This window comes from Protobothrops mucrosquamatus, unplaced genomic scaffold (assembly GCF_001527695.2).
Source record: "Protobothrops mucrosquamatus isolate PMUCROS unplaced genomic scaffold, P.Mucros_1.0 scaffold908, whole genome shotgun sequence".
NCBI classification, from domain to species: domain Eukaryota; kingdom Metazoa; phylum Chordata; class Lepidosauria; order Squamata; family Viperidae; genus Protobothrops; species Protobothrops mucrosquamatus.
In genome coordinates this window covers 211,250-226,660 of record NW_015387160.1, presented here as the reverse complement: position 1 = coordinate 226,660, position 15,411 = coordinate 211,250, and the positions used below count along the sequence as shown (strand labels likewise).

Sequence of the window (15,411 nt, the reverse complement as noted above, 5' to 3'; positions counted from 1 at the left end):
CATTTGGTGGTGATGCTGTCTAACCCACATTTTTCTATCTTATCAAGTAGTAGGTTGTGATCTACTTTGTCAAAGGCCTTACTGAAGTCCAAGTAAATTATATCCACAGCATTCCTCTGTTCCACTGATTTTGTCACTTGGTCAAAGAATGCAATAAGATTTGTCTGGCATGATGTTTTTGATAAACCCATGTTGGCTTTTAGTAATGATTTTTTTTGCCTGTAGGTATTCGCCGATTCATTGTTTGATTATCTTTTCCAGAATCTTCCCAGGTATTGAGATCAGGCTGATAGGTCTGTAATTTCCTGGATCCATTTTTTTTCCTTTTTTGAAGATGGGAACTACATCAGCTCTTTTCCAGTCCTCTGGTAGTTCCCCAGTGCTCCAGGATCTTTGAAAAATATAGTTCAGTGGTTCTGAGATCACATCTGCCAGTTCCTTGAGAACCTTGGGGTGTAGTCCATCTGGTCCTGGTGATTTGAACTTGTCTAGGCTGGACAGGTGCTCACTTACCATTTTCTTGCCTATCTTAACTTGTGTTTCTATTCTGTTTTTTATGGCACTATTTTTGATAGGCTGGTCTGTTTTTTCCCTTTGTGTAAAGACAGATGTGAAAAACGAGTTAAATAGTTCTGCTTTCTCCCTGTTTCTTGGCATACCTACTGTATATTCATATAAGATTTCAATAGATTTGCTTCTGTGCCTAAGTCAGCAGGTAACTTAGAGTTTTGTGTAATGCAACATCTAAACAAGATAGATAATGCATGCAAAATACAACTTATCAGCTTATTTCCAATCAATCCCTTTACCAGCAATAGCTATAGGAGGCACCCTGCAACAAAGTAACAAGTAGCAAGATTTCTTTCTTCTTCTTCTGTTGCATCTCTGTGTTTGTTCACACATGCCAAGTAGCATAGTGTGGACTGCATGCTTTTTAGTGTCAGTCACATGACCAGAGCAGCCCCCAACTGCCTCTCCCATAAGGATGCATTTGGGGTTTTTTCCTCCTGGCTCTGCTCCATGTTCAAATTCCATATATATATTTTTTGCCAGTTTTTCCCACTACCCCGAATTTGGTCCCATTTAATTTTTGCTGATGGACAGACTAACAAAGTCCTAAATCCCTTTTTGTGATTTCTATCAAACATTCCATTTAATTGGAAAGAATAAAAACGCTGCATCAGAAGGAAAAGACAGACAGTAGTAACTCCGGGCAACAGAATCTGCATGAAGGTTGGGAACAAGCCTAGAGCTAATGCAAAATAAAAATTTGCTGGTCTAAGTCTAAGTTGGGATGCTAGGAAGTCGTGATTAAGAGATCAAACAGTAATAAGAAAGAAATTGAAGATATTTGATAAAGGCAATGCCAGGAGAGCTTGTGTAATGGAATAACTTTGAAAGCAGGGTCATAGGAATCTACTGTATTTTGCAGGAATATTCAGCTCATGGACCTAAGGCCCAATTTGTGGCATGAACATCCCACCCCATTCTGATTTGTACAGCTAAAATTGGCAAGGTATCTTAAAACGATCAAAAACTAAAGGACATTTTTCTCTGCTCTGTTTTCCTAGATCCAGTTGTCAACAATGAGAGCAGTAACATGTGATTAAGTCTCTTGCCTATTTTCACCTGCAGTATATTAGGTTAAATTCAGGCCATTTCATGATTTGGAAGGATATGTTAGATGTAAAGAGATTATTTATAGGTACCATGAAGAAACTGGAGTTCAGTGAACCAATTCTGCAGGACTCAAACCTCAGAATAGGCCTGCTCTGTATCTTCAGTCTAACGCAGTCACCAGATCAATGTCTATGGCGACTCTTAATCATCCAAGTCATGGTTGTCCCAAAGGTGCTTTTTCAAAAGGCAACTGGACTAAACTGAAGAACTGAAGAAGCTTCTTAGATGAGAAGTGAAACACCTTCAAGGAAAAACAAAGTCCAGTTGCCTTTTGAAAAAGCACCTTTGGGGCACAGATCAATGGCTTTTTGGAGATTTAAGCCTCTACTGCTTTTTGTTTTTCTGAGCCTGGAAAAAACTTAACTTCACCTGGCAAACTTGACTAGGAATTCTGACTTTGGGGGGATTTGCTTTTAAATGACATAATGAATGGTTTTCCCTCTTCACGAAAGAGACTTCACTCCTTAAAAGCCTAGCTTTTTTCTCTGGAGCATTCCCTTTCCCTCATATGACCAGCTTGCTCTTCTCAGAAGGCAGTTGAGGTTTCAGAGTTACAGGACACAATGGTAACCAGTGTTGGTTGAAGCTTTTCCATGAGCCTGTTAATTAGCACCATAAAAGTGCTTATGCTCCATTAGCCAGTCCATGAAGGAAGATTCCCCTCCCCATTCACCAGCCCTTTTCCTAATGAGAGCCGGAAGGGGGACACTTACAAAACATTGCTTTAGAATAATATTCTGCTTTGTCCCTGCCGGTAACAAGAGCTGACAGGATCACTACGTCAATTTCTCTTCTAATTAGCACACTTCCAGCTTGGTCTGAGCCAGCAGCCAGAGAAAAGCGATCAGACAACCATACCGAATCACAAACATAAAGAGGCCCATTCTCTCTAATTAGGTGAGACAATCCCTCAGTCTTTTCTCGGCTGGAGCTTGCCCATAAGACTCTCGCTGCTTTGGTAAGTCCCAGCAACACAAGTTACATGTCAGCCCAGGACACTAATAAGCCCCTAATTGTCTTCCGCTTCACATGGCTCTTACCATGGGTCCAACTTCAGGGAAAATTCCCCTAACAAGCAACTGCCAGCATGGCTTGTAGTATAAATACAACACAACATTTTTTAAAAAGAAAATGAACAAGCAGTGAGGAAAGAACCCCTTGACCACAACGATGCAGAGGGACAAATGCCAGCACGCCAGACATCAATTTGTTATTGTCAAGGTAAAGTCTGTCCTTGACCCTTCCCTTCATCCTCCACCGTTGAGGCATCAGTCCACATTTTTTATCCCCTTGGAATTGTTTTACTGCTTCTTTCTCTCCACTTGTTCTTTTCATTTTACCTGTACATATTCTACTGGAATTTGGACTAAGGCTTACTCCTCTAAACAAGTCCTCGTGAGTCTGGAATATTACAATGCCACACAACTTCTGCTAGCAAGGCAACTCTGTGCATCTGTTGCTTACATAAGTTCATGTTCGTTAGAAAACAATTGGAACACATAGAAATATGGTAAAACACAAGTCCACAGGGTTGGAGACTTATGGACTGGGAACTATGGAATGCCTAGCAGTTACTGAAGAAATTTTACACAAAAATTGTGGTTTTGTGTTTTGAAACTCAAACAATATGCTCACCAATTCAATCTATTTCCATTGTCCTCTATTTAATGATGCAGATTTTTTTTTTGTTTTGACTCAAGTATGCTTTTACCACAATGTATTTTGTATTCATGACACCATCATGACATCATAAAATAATATTTTACAAAAGATAACTGCTTTTAATGGATTTATAACAAAGGCTGGTGTTTAACTGATATTGTTATGTGTGACAAAGGAGACAGAAGCTAACATTGTAAGCAGGATGGCTGCAACATAGCCTATTTTTTCTAGTCTAAATACTTACGTTATCTGCAAATAGAATTATAAGTTTCATCTCAAGTATTAATAATGCCAAAATATCAGGAAGTTGGGAAGGATGACCCTGATACAAAAGGACAAATGCTACTTCTAAAAAGAAGTTATATAATTTATAAAGTTGAATCAATATTTGTGTTTTTATAGTCACTTGTTCAATAAATGGTCTTGTTTTTGAAGTCTTCTTCAATAAATGATCTTTGTTTTTGAAAACTATGCAAAGTAGGAGCCAAGCAGACATTGTATGAGAATTGTCATATAAAGATGGACTACTGAACTGAGTCATAATCTTCTGATTCTGAATGAGGTGAAGGCAGCTGTGTTAGTCTGTTGTATGCACACAAAAGCTAGGATCTTAAAGCATGTCAGAGATTTTGTAATTTTTACATCAACTTTTGTAGACTCCAATTTACTTTATCAGATACCTAGTTGTTATGTAACTCTCAGTAGTTGCTAGGGTGGGAGATAAGTAAAAAAATGTAAGGATAATTGCTTTGAAGATTGAAAATAAAGACATAAAATGTTTGGGGTATTAACACAAAGGACTGTCCTTATCAGACTTTTCCAGCAAAAATAAGAGTTCTGCATTATTTCAAATGTATTACTTGTGAGCAAGTGTTGTTATTATTAGTTACGAAGTCATGTCCAACCCATTGCGACCCCATGGACAATGTTCCTCCAGGCCTTCCTGTCCTCTACCATCTTCTGGAGTCCATTTAAGCTCACGCCTACTGCTTCAGTGACTCCATCCAGCCACCTCATTCTCTGTCGTCCCCTTCTTCTATTGCCTTCAATCTTTCCCAGCATTAGGCTCTTCTCCAGTGAGTCCTTCCTTCTCATTAGGTGGCCAAAGTACTTGAGTTTCAACTTCAGGATCTGACCTTTTAAAGAGCTGTCAGAGTTGATCTCCTTAGGACTGACTGGTTTGATCGCCTTGCAGTCCAGGGAACTTGCAGGACTCTTCTCCAACACCATACTTCAAAGGCCTCAATTCTTTTGCGCTCAGCCTTTCTTATGGTCCAACTTTCACAGCCATACATTGCAACTGGGAAAACCAAGGCCTTGACTATACGTACTTTTGTTGGCAGGGTGATGTCTCTGCTTTTTAGTATGCTGTCTAGATTTGCCATAGCTTTCCTCCCCAGGAGCAAGCGTCTTTTAATTTTTTGGCTGCAGTCCCCATGTGTGGTGATATTGAAGCCCAGGAAGATAAAATCTGTCACTACCTCCATTTCTTCCCCATCTATTTGCCAGGAATTGAGATTTTGGTTTTCTTAATGTTGAGTTTCAAGCCAACTTTTGCACTCTCCTTCTTCACCTGCATCAAGAGGCTCTTTAGTTCCTTTTCACTTTCTGCCATTAGAGTAGTATCATCTGCATATCTTAGGTTGTTGATATTTCTCCTGGCAATCTTAATTCCAACTTTTGATTCATCTAGCCCTGCCTTTCTCATGATGTGCTCTGCATATAAGTTAAATAGGCAGGGCTACAGAATACAGCCTTGCCGGACTCCTTTCCCAATTTTGAACCAATCAGTGGTTCTGTGTCCAGTTCTCACTGTTGCTTCTTGACTCGCATATAGGTTTCTCAAGAAGCAAATAAGATCGTCTGGTACTCCCATCTCTTTAAGAACTTGCCACAATTTGTTGTGATCCACACAATCAAAGGCTTTAGCATAGTCAATGAAGCAGAAGTAGATGTTTTTCTGGAACTCCCTAGCTTTCTCCATGATCCAGTGTATGTTGGCAATTTGATCTCTAGTTCCTCTGCCTCTTCGAAATCCTGCCTGTACTTCTGGAAGTTCTCAATCCACATACTGGAGTCTAGCTTGTAGGATTTTAAGCATAACTTTACTTGCATGTAAAATGAGTGCAATGGTGCGATACTTTGAACATTCTTCGGCATTGCCTTTCTTTGGAATTGGAATGTAAACTGACCTTTTCCAGTCCTTGCCACAGGAGCAAGTATATTTAGAGTTTATTTTGGAAGGGAGACCAGGGTTGGGGGGGGGAATAATAAAATAATAGTAAACAACACATAAAAATAAACTGATGAAACAATTATTACACTGGATTATTTTAAAATATGCGGTAATAATACAAGTATCTATTTAATATATCAATGTTACATTTCTAATTGAATGAAGAAATGTTTGTTCTTACATTCGGATCTGTATTTTTGTCTTTTTAAGAAAAACATTGAGAAATGAACAGCACTATGAGTTCTATTGAACTGTGACATTCATAGTGAATTTAGACCAGTGGATGTTCTAAAAGGGGAGTAGGCAACATATCCCCACCCACACCGCTTCAACTTGTAAAGCACGAAGCTCAATTGTGATGCAATAATGTTACACAATCATCTTGTTTTTAATCTGTGACATTAGCTGCCTCAGATTTTCAGATGCTAAATTTTCCAAGAAAGATAAAAATTCAATGGTTAAAAATGACCTACTGTATGTGTATACATAAAGATTGGATTTCATAATTATTTCAGATTTATAACAATTTTAAATTATAATATCCATTGAGAGAAGATTTGGAAGACCAGACAGTCCTATAGCTTTGCAATTAAAGCAGTGCTTTTCAATCTTGACAACTTTAAGATGTGTGGACTTCAATTCCCAGAACTCCCCAGACAATATGCTGGCTGGGAAATTCTGTGAAGTTCACTAGCTTAGAAAATAGTGGCACAGATTTCTTAAACTGTTTAGGAATTTTTGTATGTATTTTTCTGATGTTATTCATGGTATGTTTTTCTGTTTTCTCCCAACAAAGACATAATACAAATTAATCTTCTCTTATATTAGAGATATTTATCCTGGAAGTATACTGCCATGATGTCGATGAAGATTCTCAGTCATCCAGATAGCATTGTCTGGAGACTGAGTCATGGAAAGTAGACCTATTTTCTTTTTTGGTTTGAAATGTTTTGCTGCTTATCATGACTGAAGAAGCTACTTGGATAAGTAGCAAAAAAATTTCAAAACAAAAAAACAAACAAAAAACAAGTCCACTTGCCATGACTCAACTTCTCAACATACAGCCATGATGACTAGTAATATTTAATAGAAACAGAACTATGAGAAGCTTCATTTAACATTTCTGCATCAATTTGCCAGAGGATCTTATGTCCATGTTAAATAAACCAAACCAAACCAAACCGAATGATAGGGAACAAGCTTTGATGTTATTAGCAGTCAGTTGTCATCCCTTTTTCTTTGGGATCAGCTGAGAGAGAAAAAAATCCTACTAAAAACTTTGAGACAAATATCTGCCATGTTCTGATTTTCAGTACTAACACTAAGTGATCACCAACATCAGATGCTGCTAAAACTTTACGTGGATAAACAGGATATATTTGAAGGCAATACATTTCTTTTATCAAATGTCTCTTATTCTCTAAGCTTGTTAAAAGAATGAAAATGCAAAGCAAAAGCTTTCAATTAACTTTGTCCTTTGGTGATACTGTGCAACTATGATTACTGAATATTTAAAATTAGAGTGAATTAATTGCTAATTAATAAGATATTTCCCCTCTCCTCCATGTGATATAACAAAGCTATATTTTCATTGTGGGCCATGGGAATGGAAGTGATCCCAAAGGAGAATTCCTTGTAAAACTATTTAAATAGCCTAAACGATTGTCAGGAAAAAATGTTTTTGTTTTTTTTTAAAAAGCCTGAATTGAAACAAATGAATTATTTTGAAGATTATGAAAGCAATCAATTAAGTATAGAATTCATCTGAACATTAAGATGCAAAACAAAAAAAAGTTTGAGGCTAAATGCAAACATCCAAGAACTATAGAGGATATTAAATGATATGCTACAGATTTGAAGAGAAGAAATATTTTCTATGAAGTAACTATTTTTTTATTTCAAGTCTCAACTCAGTTGATGTTTATTTACTGTACTTTGAATTTTATCCTTTCCTATGTTGTGGAGCCACTCCAAAGATTCATTTTTACATTGTTCATAAGAAGTATTTTAAGTTTAAAGTTAAAATAATTGTATTTTACTTCATAATACCTGTCTTACCTGAATGCTTACCTGAATCAAATATACTGAGTTACTAGAGTTAAATCCGAAGGATGTATGCATACCAGTGGAGCAAAAAAGTACAAAATACACAATTGTTTGTGGAAGCTATTCAAATTTCAATAGACTGAGTTTTATTCTTTTTTCACTTCTACTTTCAAAGCTTTATTTATTTTTTAAAAATATTGAACCATAAAATATATTTAATGTATCCGAAATGCAAATAAAAACATTAGCAAAATGCTTTTTGAGATGGTTATATTTTTTTGTTAAAAAAATGAAGATATTTTAACCTGTCTGAAGCAAATCTTACACAAACCAGCAAGGTGCCTCCTATTAATAATCAGATAAAAAAATATGAATACTTGAGAATAACTCCCATCAAACCCAACAGAAAATCTGAACACATAAATACGCATAATGTCAGTCTGGGATTTAGCTAAGAAGTATGATTCAACAGTTTAGATTTCATAGGTATGTTTTAAAAATGTAACTTTTATTTACTATCAAAAGCACAAAATTGTAACATACAAATTACTGATGTAAGACATTTTTACTAAATATTTATCATGTCTATGTATTAAAAATATAAATATCTCTACTCTAAAGCACATACCAATAATTTGGTATATGTTCTGAATTACAAATCTGTAGAATAAAAAGAAATGTTTTCAAATGTAAAAAGGGGTTAACTAATCAGATCCTGGCAGTTGAGATCTTCTCTACAAGTTGCCCATAACCAAGGGTCCAACTGTATTTTGGACAGACTATAATACAGCAAAAGTCAACCACTTTGTTTATAAAGTGAGATTTAAAATCTATCTCTCCCCCATCCTCCAATCATTAGCATATTTCAAAATAGTCAACTTTGGCTTATTATAAATTAAAACCCACAAACAAAAAAAGGTAACAATTTCAGTATTCCTAGGCAGAAATAGAAATATTAGGTTATTGTTTAAAAAGAAACTTTTTTTCTGAACAGTAAGCACAATTTTTCCTGCTCCTAATATTCGTTTACTAGCTGTTCACCATCATTTATAGTTTTGCCATCATTGACACAGATGTAATATTTTTGCATCTCTGAATCTTAGGCTTGCAAATATAATATCCTGACAAGGCAAACTTTGTGAATTGCCATTTGATGTGATTAGAATGAGAGAAGCTTCTATCACCTCTGTTCTAGAAAAAATGCAGTACATATAATAATTTAAAATGGAAATATGGCTGATTTGCTGTACACCCGAAATATCTTACTCGTGTAATTTACATACTACCAAAATACAGAAAATGCTCATCATTTACAGAATATATTTAAATGCATACTGTTTTCTTGCTTATTTTGCATTCTTACATTGTATTACAGCTTCAGTAAATTGAATAGTATACAGTTGCATGTTGAAAACTTCAAAGATTTGTTTGGATGTCAACTTTTTTTTAAAATCAAACTTTTGACATACAATCCAATATTAAATTCTTGTTTTTCACACAGAGGGGTTTTACTAAAACATTTACAAGTCAACATCCAAAATTAGGCCTTTCTTAATTCTGCTTATTCCACAATAGCAGAGTTACTGTAACATCACTTTAATGGGATATAAAAGTGCTTAACTTTAGCTTGGTTATTCCCCAAATATAACTAGCACAACTTTCCTTAATTTCACACTTCCAACTCCAATATTCCCAAGTTACCATACCTCACAAATCTAAGTACCTGGTTCAGGGAAACTCTATTCAGTGCTTTATTGTAGATAAACCAATGCAAGGAAAAGACCTTGACCTGGTATCTGGTCAACCAGCTATTTTAAATGTATTTCTGGAAAAGAAGGAGACTCCAAGTGAAACCATGGCTTTTCAATATATAATTTGTTACTTCTATATACTGTATAAAACATCTTTTATGTATACCTGAAAGAAATCCAATTTTGGGATATCTTTTCTAGAGCTATGAATATAATATAAAATGGGTAGCCTAAAAAGACATTATTTGCTTTTGGGAAAATTCTGATACGACAGAATTTATTTTGCCTTTAGACATTCTTTAAGAGATAAGAGATCTGAAGCTGAACGAAAGAGTAAATGAGTAAGCTGAGCACAGGATACATGTTTTCTTTGTATGAGAGTGCTTTTTCTTCCCACTTCCACCCCAATCACATTTAGGTAGCTTAAAATCAACCCAACAAAAATCTGATGGAATGTAACCTCCCATCCCATCCTAAAGCTAAAATTATACGAACATGCAAAAATGATACAATCCTTATTTTTTCTGCAACCTTTGTACCTAATAAAAATCCATATAAATTGCTGAATTCTATAATTATAAAGTTAGGATTATCTATATTAAAGAACACTAGTCAGTTTTCATTTCAAGTTACGCATTTGTCCAGTAGTGGGTATTATAAAGTGCTCATCTTGCAATGATATGAGATGGACATACATACAGAAGTGCCGTGCTGTGTACTGCTCTGGGACAAGGATATTATCACAAGATGCATATTATTATAGTTGTGTAAAGCAACCACAAGTAAATGAGCCCTTTTCTTTTGACTGGAATGGAGGAAATCATTAAGGTAAATAGGGCAGGATCAGGTGCAGCCAGGAGGTTAAGAGAACTGTTAGTGGTCAATGCTGAAGTAATCCAGAACAGTTATCCTCAAAAGAAAGGTGAAACAATGAACATTTCGGTAAGTTTGGTCCTTTCATTTCAGCTTATGTGGACAATTCTAGAAGTTCTGAAATAACAAGGTGCTGCTGCTTTAAGAGTAGACCACATTCAGTTACTTTTTGGGTTTCTCCAGGATGTTCAGGAATTTCCCTCTAGTCATCTCTCTTGCTGAAATCACAAAGAAAGAAAGACAAAACAGTTTAACAATTTTAGCATCAGAAGTGGATAATTTCCAATAATTTTCTCCTATAAAATTAATTTAAATGATTAAAAACAGGATAAAATATTTCACATAAAAGAAAATATCACATTTTAGCTCTTCCAAAGTCTAGAAATATCAGCCAAGCATTGAAAATATCAAAACTCAGCTGTAATGTCCATAAACTGTCTCATTTTAATCTTATAACCACTCACTTTATTTTCATAGTAGCTATTCTCAAGAGCTCCCTTTCAATTTTTCTATTATATTTATCTACAGACAGTATAATCTAGAATGCCATTGCTCCTTCTTAGGCCATCTCTTTCTGCAAGCATAATCCCACAACCCCCCTCTGTCTCCCTCTATTTCAAGATTACTTGTCCCTGTATACTTATGACCTTAAACATAAATGAGACAGCATTTCCATTCTCCCATAGTAGTTCCTAGATGTTATATTATAATGGAGTTTACAATTCTCTCAAAGTAGTACATCTATGTATGGTGTGTTAAAGTAGAGTTTATAGTTTATTTCAGCCTCACATTGTACTGTCATTCCCAGTAAGGCAAAGTGTATATGCTTGTCTGTAATCATTAATGTCCATTAAAAGCATTACAGAGTTTTACTCAGCTACAGTACTTTCCTATAAAAAAAAATCTGATTTGTGAATTCTAAGATTTTATTGCTGGCCTATTAAAAATATTCCTTTGATGTGAGAGAAAACACTTAAGCTCTTTTTCTTCTTTACCATCTCCACATTCAGATAGTGATTGGATATGTTTTATATTAGGATTACTACTATGCCAAAAATCTGGGGAATTCAATTTATGGAGGTCCCTGGCAAAAAGGGTCTGACCAGCCATTGTTAAGGGTGCTTGTTAAGTTTTATGGCTATTTAAATGAGTTCCCAGAAAAAAAAATATGAAATAGATGTTTTAGTCAATTCACTTGGATACTTAAATATAGGATGATGGCATTCATCTCTTGCTTGAGGACTTTTCATGAGTAGCTATAGAAGTCTTTCATGTTACGTTCAATGACAATAAACCTTTTTTAATGACTTCAAGAACCTTATTAATTGGTAAATAAAAACATCCAGGACTGGTTTTATATGTAACTTCTAGTTGATAGGATGCAAACAACAATATGTTGGCTTGCAAGATATATTTTTAGATTGGAAATCTTATTTTGCATGTGGCTTGCGAAGCTGTCCTATCAGGCCTCAAGCTATTACTTTTTTATCCTACTTGGAAGCTCTCTTCCAAGACATTTACTTGATAGTTATGGCAAGTAGGTTAATGGTCTATAAAGTTTGTCCATAAGAATGGAATGGTAGTATTCATTTATTATGCTTCAAATTACATGATTTACAATGGAAGCAATGCAATCTGTCATATGAATTCTGCAGCAAATTAAATCATCACAGAAATGAATGGCACCTTCTCTCCCTTCCTTTACTCTTGCTCATTTCTGATTTTTTGGGAAACTAATTCAGGCAGCTGTTTCCAGGTTCCAGCTTCCTTATAAATTTTCAATAATATTTCTTTCGTATTCTTTCTCCTTGATCCCCTCCCTGGTGAACTGCTTTCTTTCACATCTCCCAGCTATCTCTTTTCCTCCCCTCTGCATGAAGGCCAAATCTTTTTAAATAGAAGGAGAGGAGCTGGATAATATAATCCTGGTTTTGCTAGGGTAAAATTTCCTCCTTTCCAGAGGCTAGTATTCTAACAACACTTAAATTTTTTTCTCTCTGGGGGCAAAAGGAAGATCTGTGGGTTAGCAATGGTGTATATTATGGAGTCTCCTGCCTGCATGCTCAGATCCTTGGAATATAAGTATTGGTAATCTAACTGAATGTGGGGAGGGAAAGATGTACCACACCTTGCTTAAGTGAATGGGAATTTATCTATTCATTGCAAGCCAAATGTCAAGGTATGGTTTATTGCAAGGATAGGCAACATAAACCCATGACATCAATGTTCTTGTGAATATCTCCCTTGCTGCCTGCCCTACTCCCTTCAACATATATAAATTAATATGAAGCTGACATGCTGCAAGTGTTAACATATCTTTATTTTCAAGAATGACTTTAGGCTCCACACAGGCCCCAATGGCATTTTCAGAAAATGAAAGAATTTCATTTAAAGAGAGGTTTAGAGAGCTGATGAGTACAAGGATCATGCATGTAATCCTAGATCACAGATTTGTTGCATTATGTCCAATCCAAACCTGTGTTATATCATCTTGAGTATGCATTCTTCTTAAAATCTAAAGAACATAAATATCTTGGAGAATCAGATTGATGGCCAAAGACAACACCATTATTAAATGTGTCTGGTTTGCTGTAAAGCTTGATAAGCATACATTTTGGCTAATGAAAAAAAATGGAACTTAAAAAGCAAATTCAGTTACTAAAAAATATTCTGTCACAGGAGATAGGAATTTAATGTATTCATACATAAATTAAGCATCACTATATTTCTCTTCTTTCTCACACACATATGGATAGGAATCTTTAAAAAAATGGCTTTGATCCAGTTTCAAAACTCAAATCCAGATGAGCTAGAAGAATTTTGATTGGAGGATTAAGAATTAAACTGTCTTATAAATATCTGTGACATATATGATTTTGATTATTTTTATAGAATTATAGAAGAATCCATATTTAAGTCTACTTAAAGTTTAAGAGATTCTTATTCATTTTGTGGGAATCAACTATCAGAAAATGTTCAGAATTACCAGCAGTAGATTCTGACTGTATTGTTCAGTCATATCACAGAAAGCATAAAGTTGAGATATCAGTGAAAATCTGGTGCCTCTGAATTCTATGCAAATGAGTACGGTGCAGTTTTATTTATCATAATTATAAAGTCCCCTGGACTGCAAGGCGATCAAACCGATCAGTCCTAGAGGAGATCAACCCTGACTGCTCTTTAGAAGGCCAGATCCTGAAGTTGAAACTCAAGTACTTTGGCCACCTAATGAGAAGGAAGGACTCACTGGAAAAGAGCCTTATGCTGGGAAAGATTGAGGGCAATAGAAGAATGGGACGACAGAGAATGAGATGGCTGGATGGAGTCACTGAAGCAGTAGGCGTGAACTTAAATGGACTCCAGAAGATGGTAGAGGACAGGAAGGCCTGGAGGAACGTTGTCCATGGGGTTGCGATGGGTCGGACACAACTTCGCAACTAACAAAAATAAATAATCTATAGGTACACAATAAGATAACTATTGATTACAATCAATTGTAAGTCTCTAAATTAGAAGGTCTATGTTTAACCTCTATATAGTCAAATAAATAGTTAAAAACTTATTTCTTTACACAACTTACAATGGGCCATAAGAAGAGTAATTGTTTTAGTATTTTTAAAAAATAAGTCATCCAGTTCCAAATGTAATGCTGGTGGGAGTCTATTCCAAAGAATTGGAACCAGATGAAGGAAAGGTCATAATCATGACATGATTATTTTCATACAGGATAGAACCGAATGCTTATAAGCAGTAGAACCTTATTTAATAATTGGTCAAGCAGGCACATACATAAGCTGGTCTGGTTCCAAGTCTTATAAATATTTAGGACATTATTTCTCAACACTATAAATTTGTACTGGTATCTTTCTCACATACCCAACCAGTACCTGTGCATTAGAATAACTCTTCAAAACATGAACAGAATGTGACTAAATTTGTTATGATGGGAGAAGCTGGCAATTGAAACAATTAGTTTAAAACTGGGGTAAATCTGCTGAGCATTGTAGAGAAAAACATTCTAGAAAAATTCCCACAACATATCCCTTTGGGACAGGAAGCAGCTCAGAATATTACTATTTGTTCCATTCTAAGTTTCCTTCCATCCTTGTCACACAATCCCAAAAAACCCCACAAATTTATGTGGTGTGCTCTATGCTTTATGGTACACACATGCTCACAAATGCACAGAGTCACACAAACCCAACTCAAGAAGAAAGCAGAAACAGACATAGAGACATAATATGCTACTTTATAACACAGATAAAAATACAGACATCTCCCATGACTATTGTTAATAAAAGGCTTGGAAAATATTTAGCCAGGTTAATATTTAGTTAGGTTTTCCTAACTTATTCCCTAGTAGGGCTTATGAGGATTTCTTAGAAATAAAGATAATTGCCAATGCTTCCTTTCTTCCCCGAACCACTGTCATACCTCCCTTTTTAAAATTTTTATTCATAGGGATTGATTCCATCCATCCATCCATCCATCATCATCATCAACAACAACAATAGTAATAGTAATGGCAATAGTAATAATAGTAATTGGAAGGGACCTTGGAGGTCTTCTAGTCAACTCCCTGCTCAGGCAGAAAACCCTATACCATTTCAGTCAAATGGTTGTCCAGTCTCTTCTTAAAAACTTCTAGTGTTGGAACATTCACAATATTCACAAATTCTGTGATGACATATTTTTTCCTTGTTAAAAGTTGTAAGACTAGGACCTGACAGATCTAGAATCATAACTCAAGTTCAATTGACAGGCCTATTGTTGAAATGAGATGAAGGTAGCTCAAATGTGGCCATATGAATGTCTTTTCATGCTCTGATTCCAAGCTGCTAAAGCTTTAGACTGCTGCAGGGTGTGGTTAAAACACAAGACCAAAATAGACAGGGGAAGAAAGAAAAGATGGGAAGTAGGCCACAATCACTCTGTGCCCAGAATCAGGAAACTTCAAACCATTATTGGCAGGGCCTGGGTTTGGGCCTGGATTTGGACTTGGCCCCCCCGGCCTAGAGGACCCGGTTGGAAGACCCGCGAATTACATCTTGCAGCCTGGCTGGTTTCTCCGTTTGGCCTTATGTTTGAAAGACCTAAGGGGATCAAACACCATCCCCTCCTCTATGCCACGGACTCCCTTTTGGACTATGTACACGAAGACGG

General features: G+C 35.8%; 1 protein-coding gene across 1 annotated transcript in view; it reads right to left on the bottom strand.

The window, feature by feature from the left end:
* Positions 1-8,113: 8,113 nt before the first annotated feature.
* Positions 8,114-15,411, bottom strand: part of LIN52 (lin-52 DREAM MuvB core complex component) — a 59,011-nt gene continuing 51,713 nt past the window's right edge. The window contains exon 6 of the mRNA XM_015819375.1: positions 8,114-10,466. Within this exon, the coding sequence (XP_015674861.1) occupies positions 10,411-10,466 (56 nt within the window). The 3' untranslated portion in view covers positions 8,114-10,410. The remainder of the gene's footprint in view (positions 10,467-15,411) is intronic.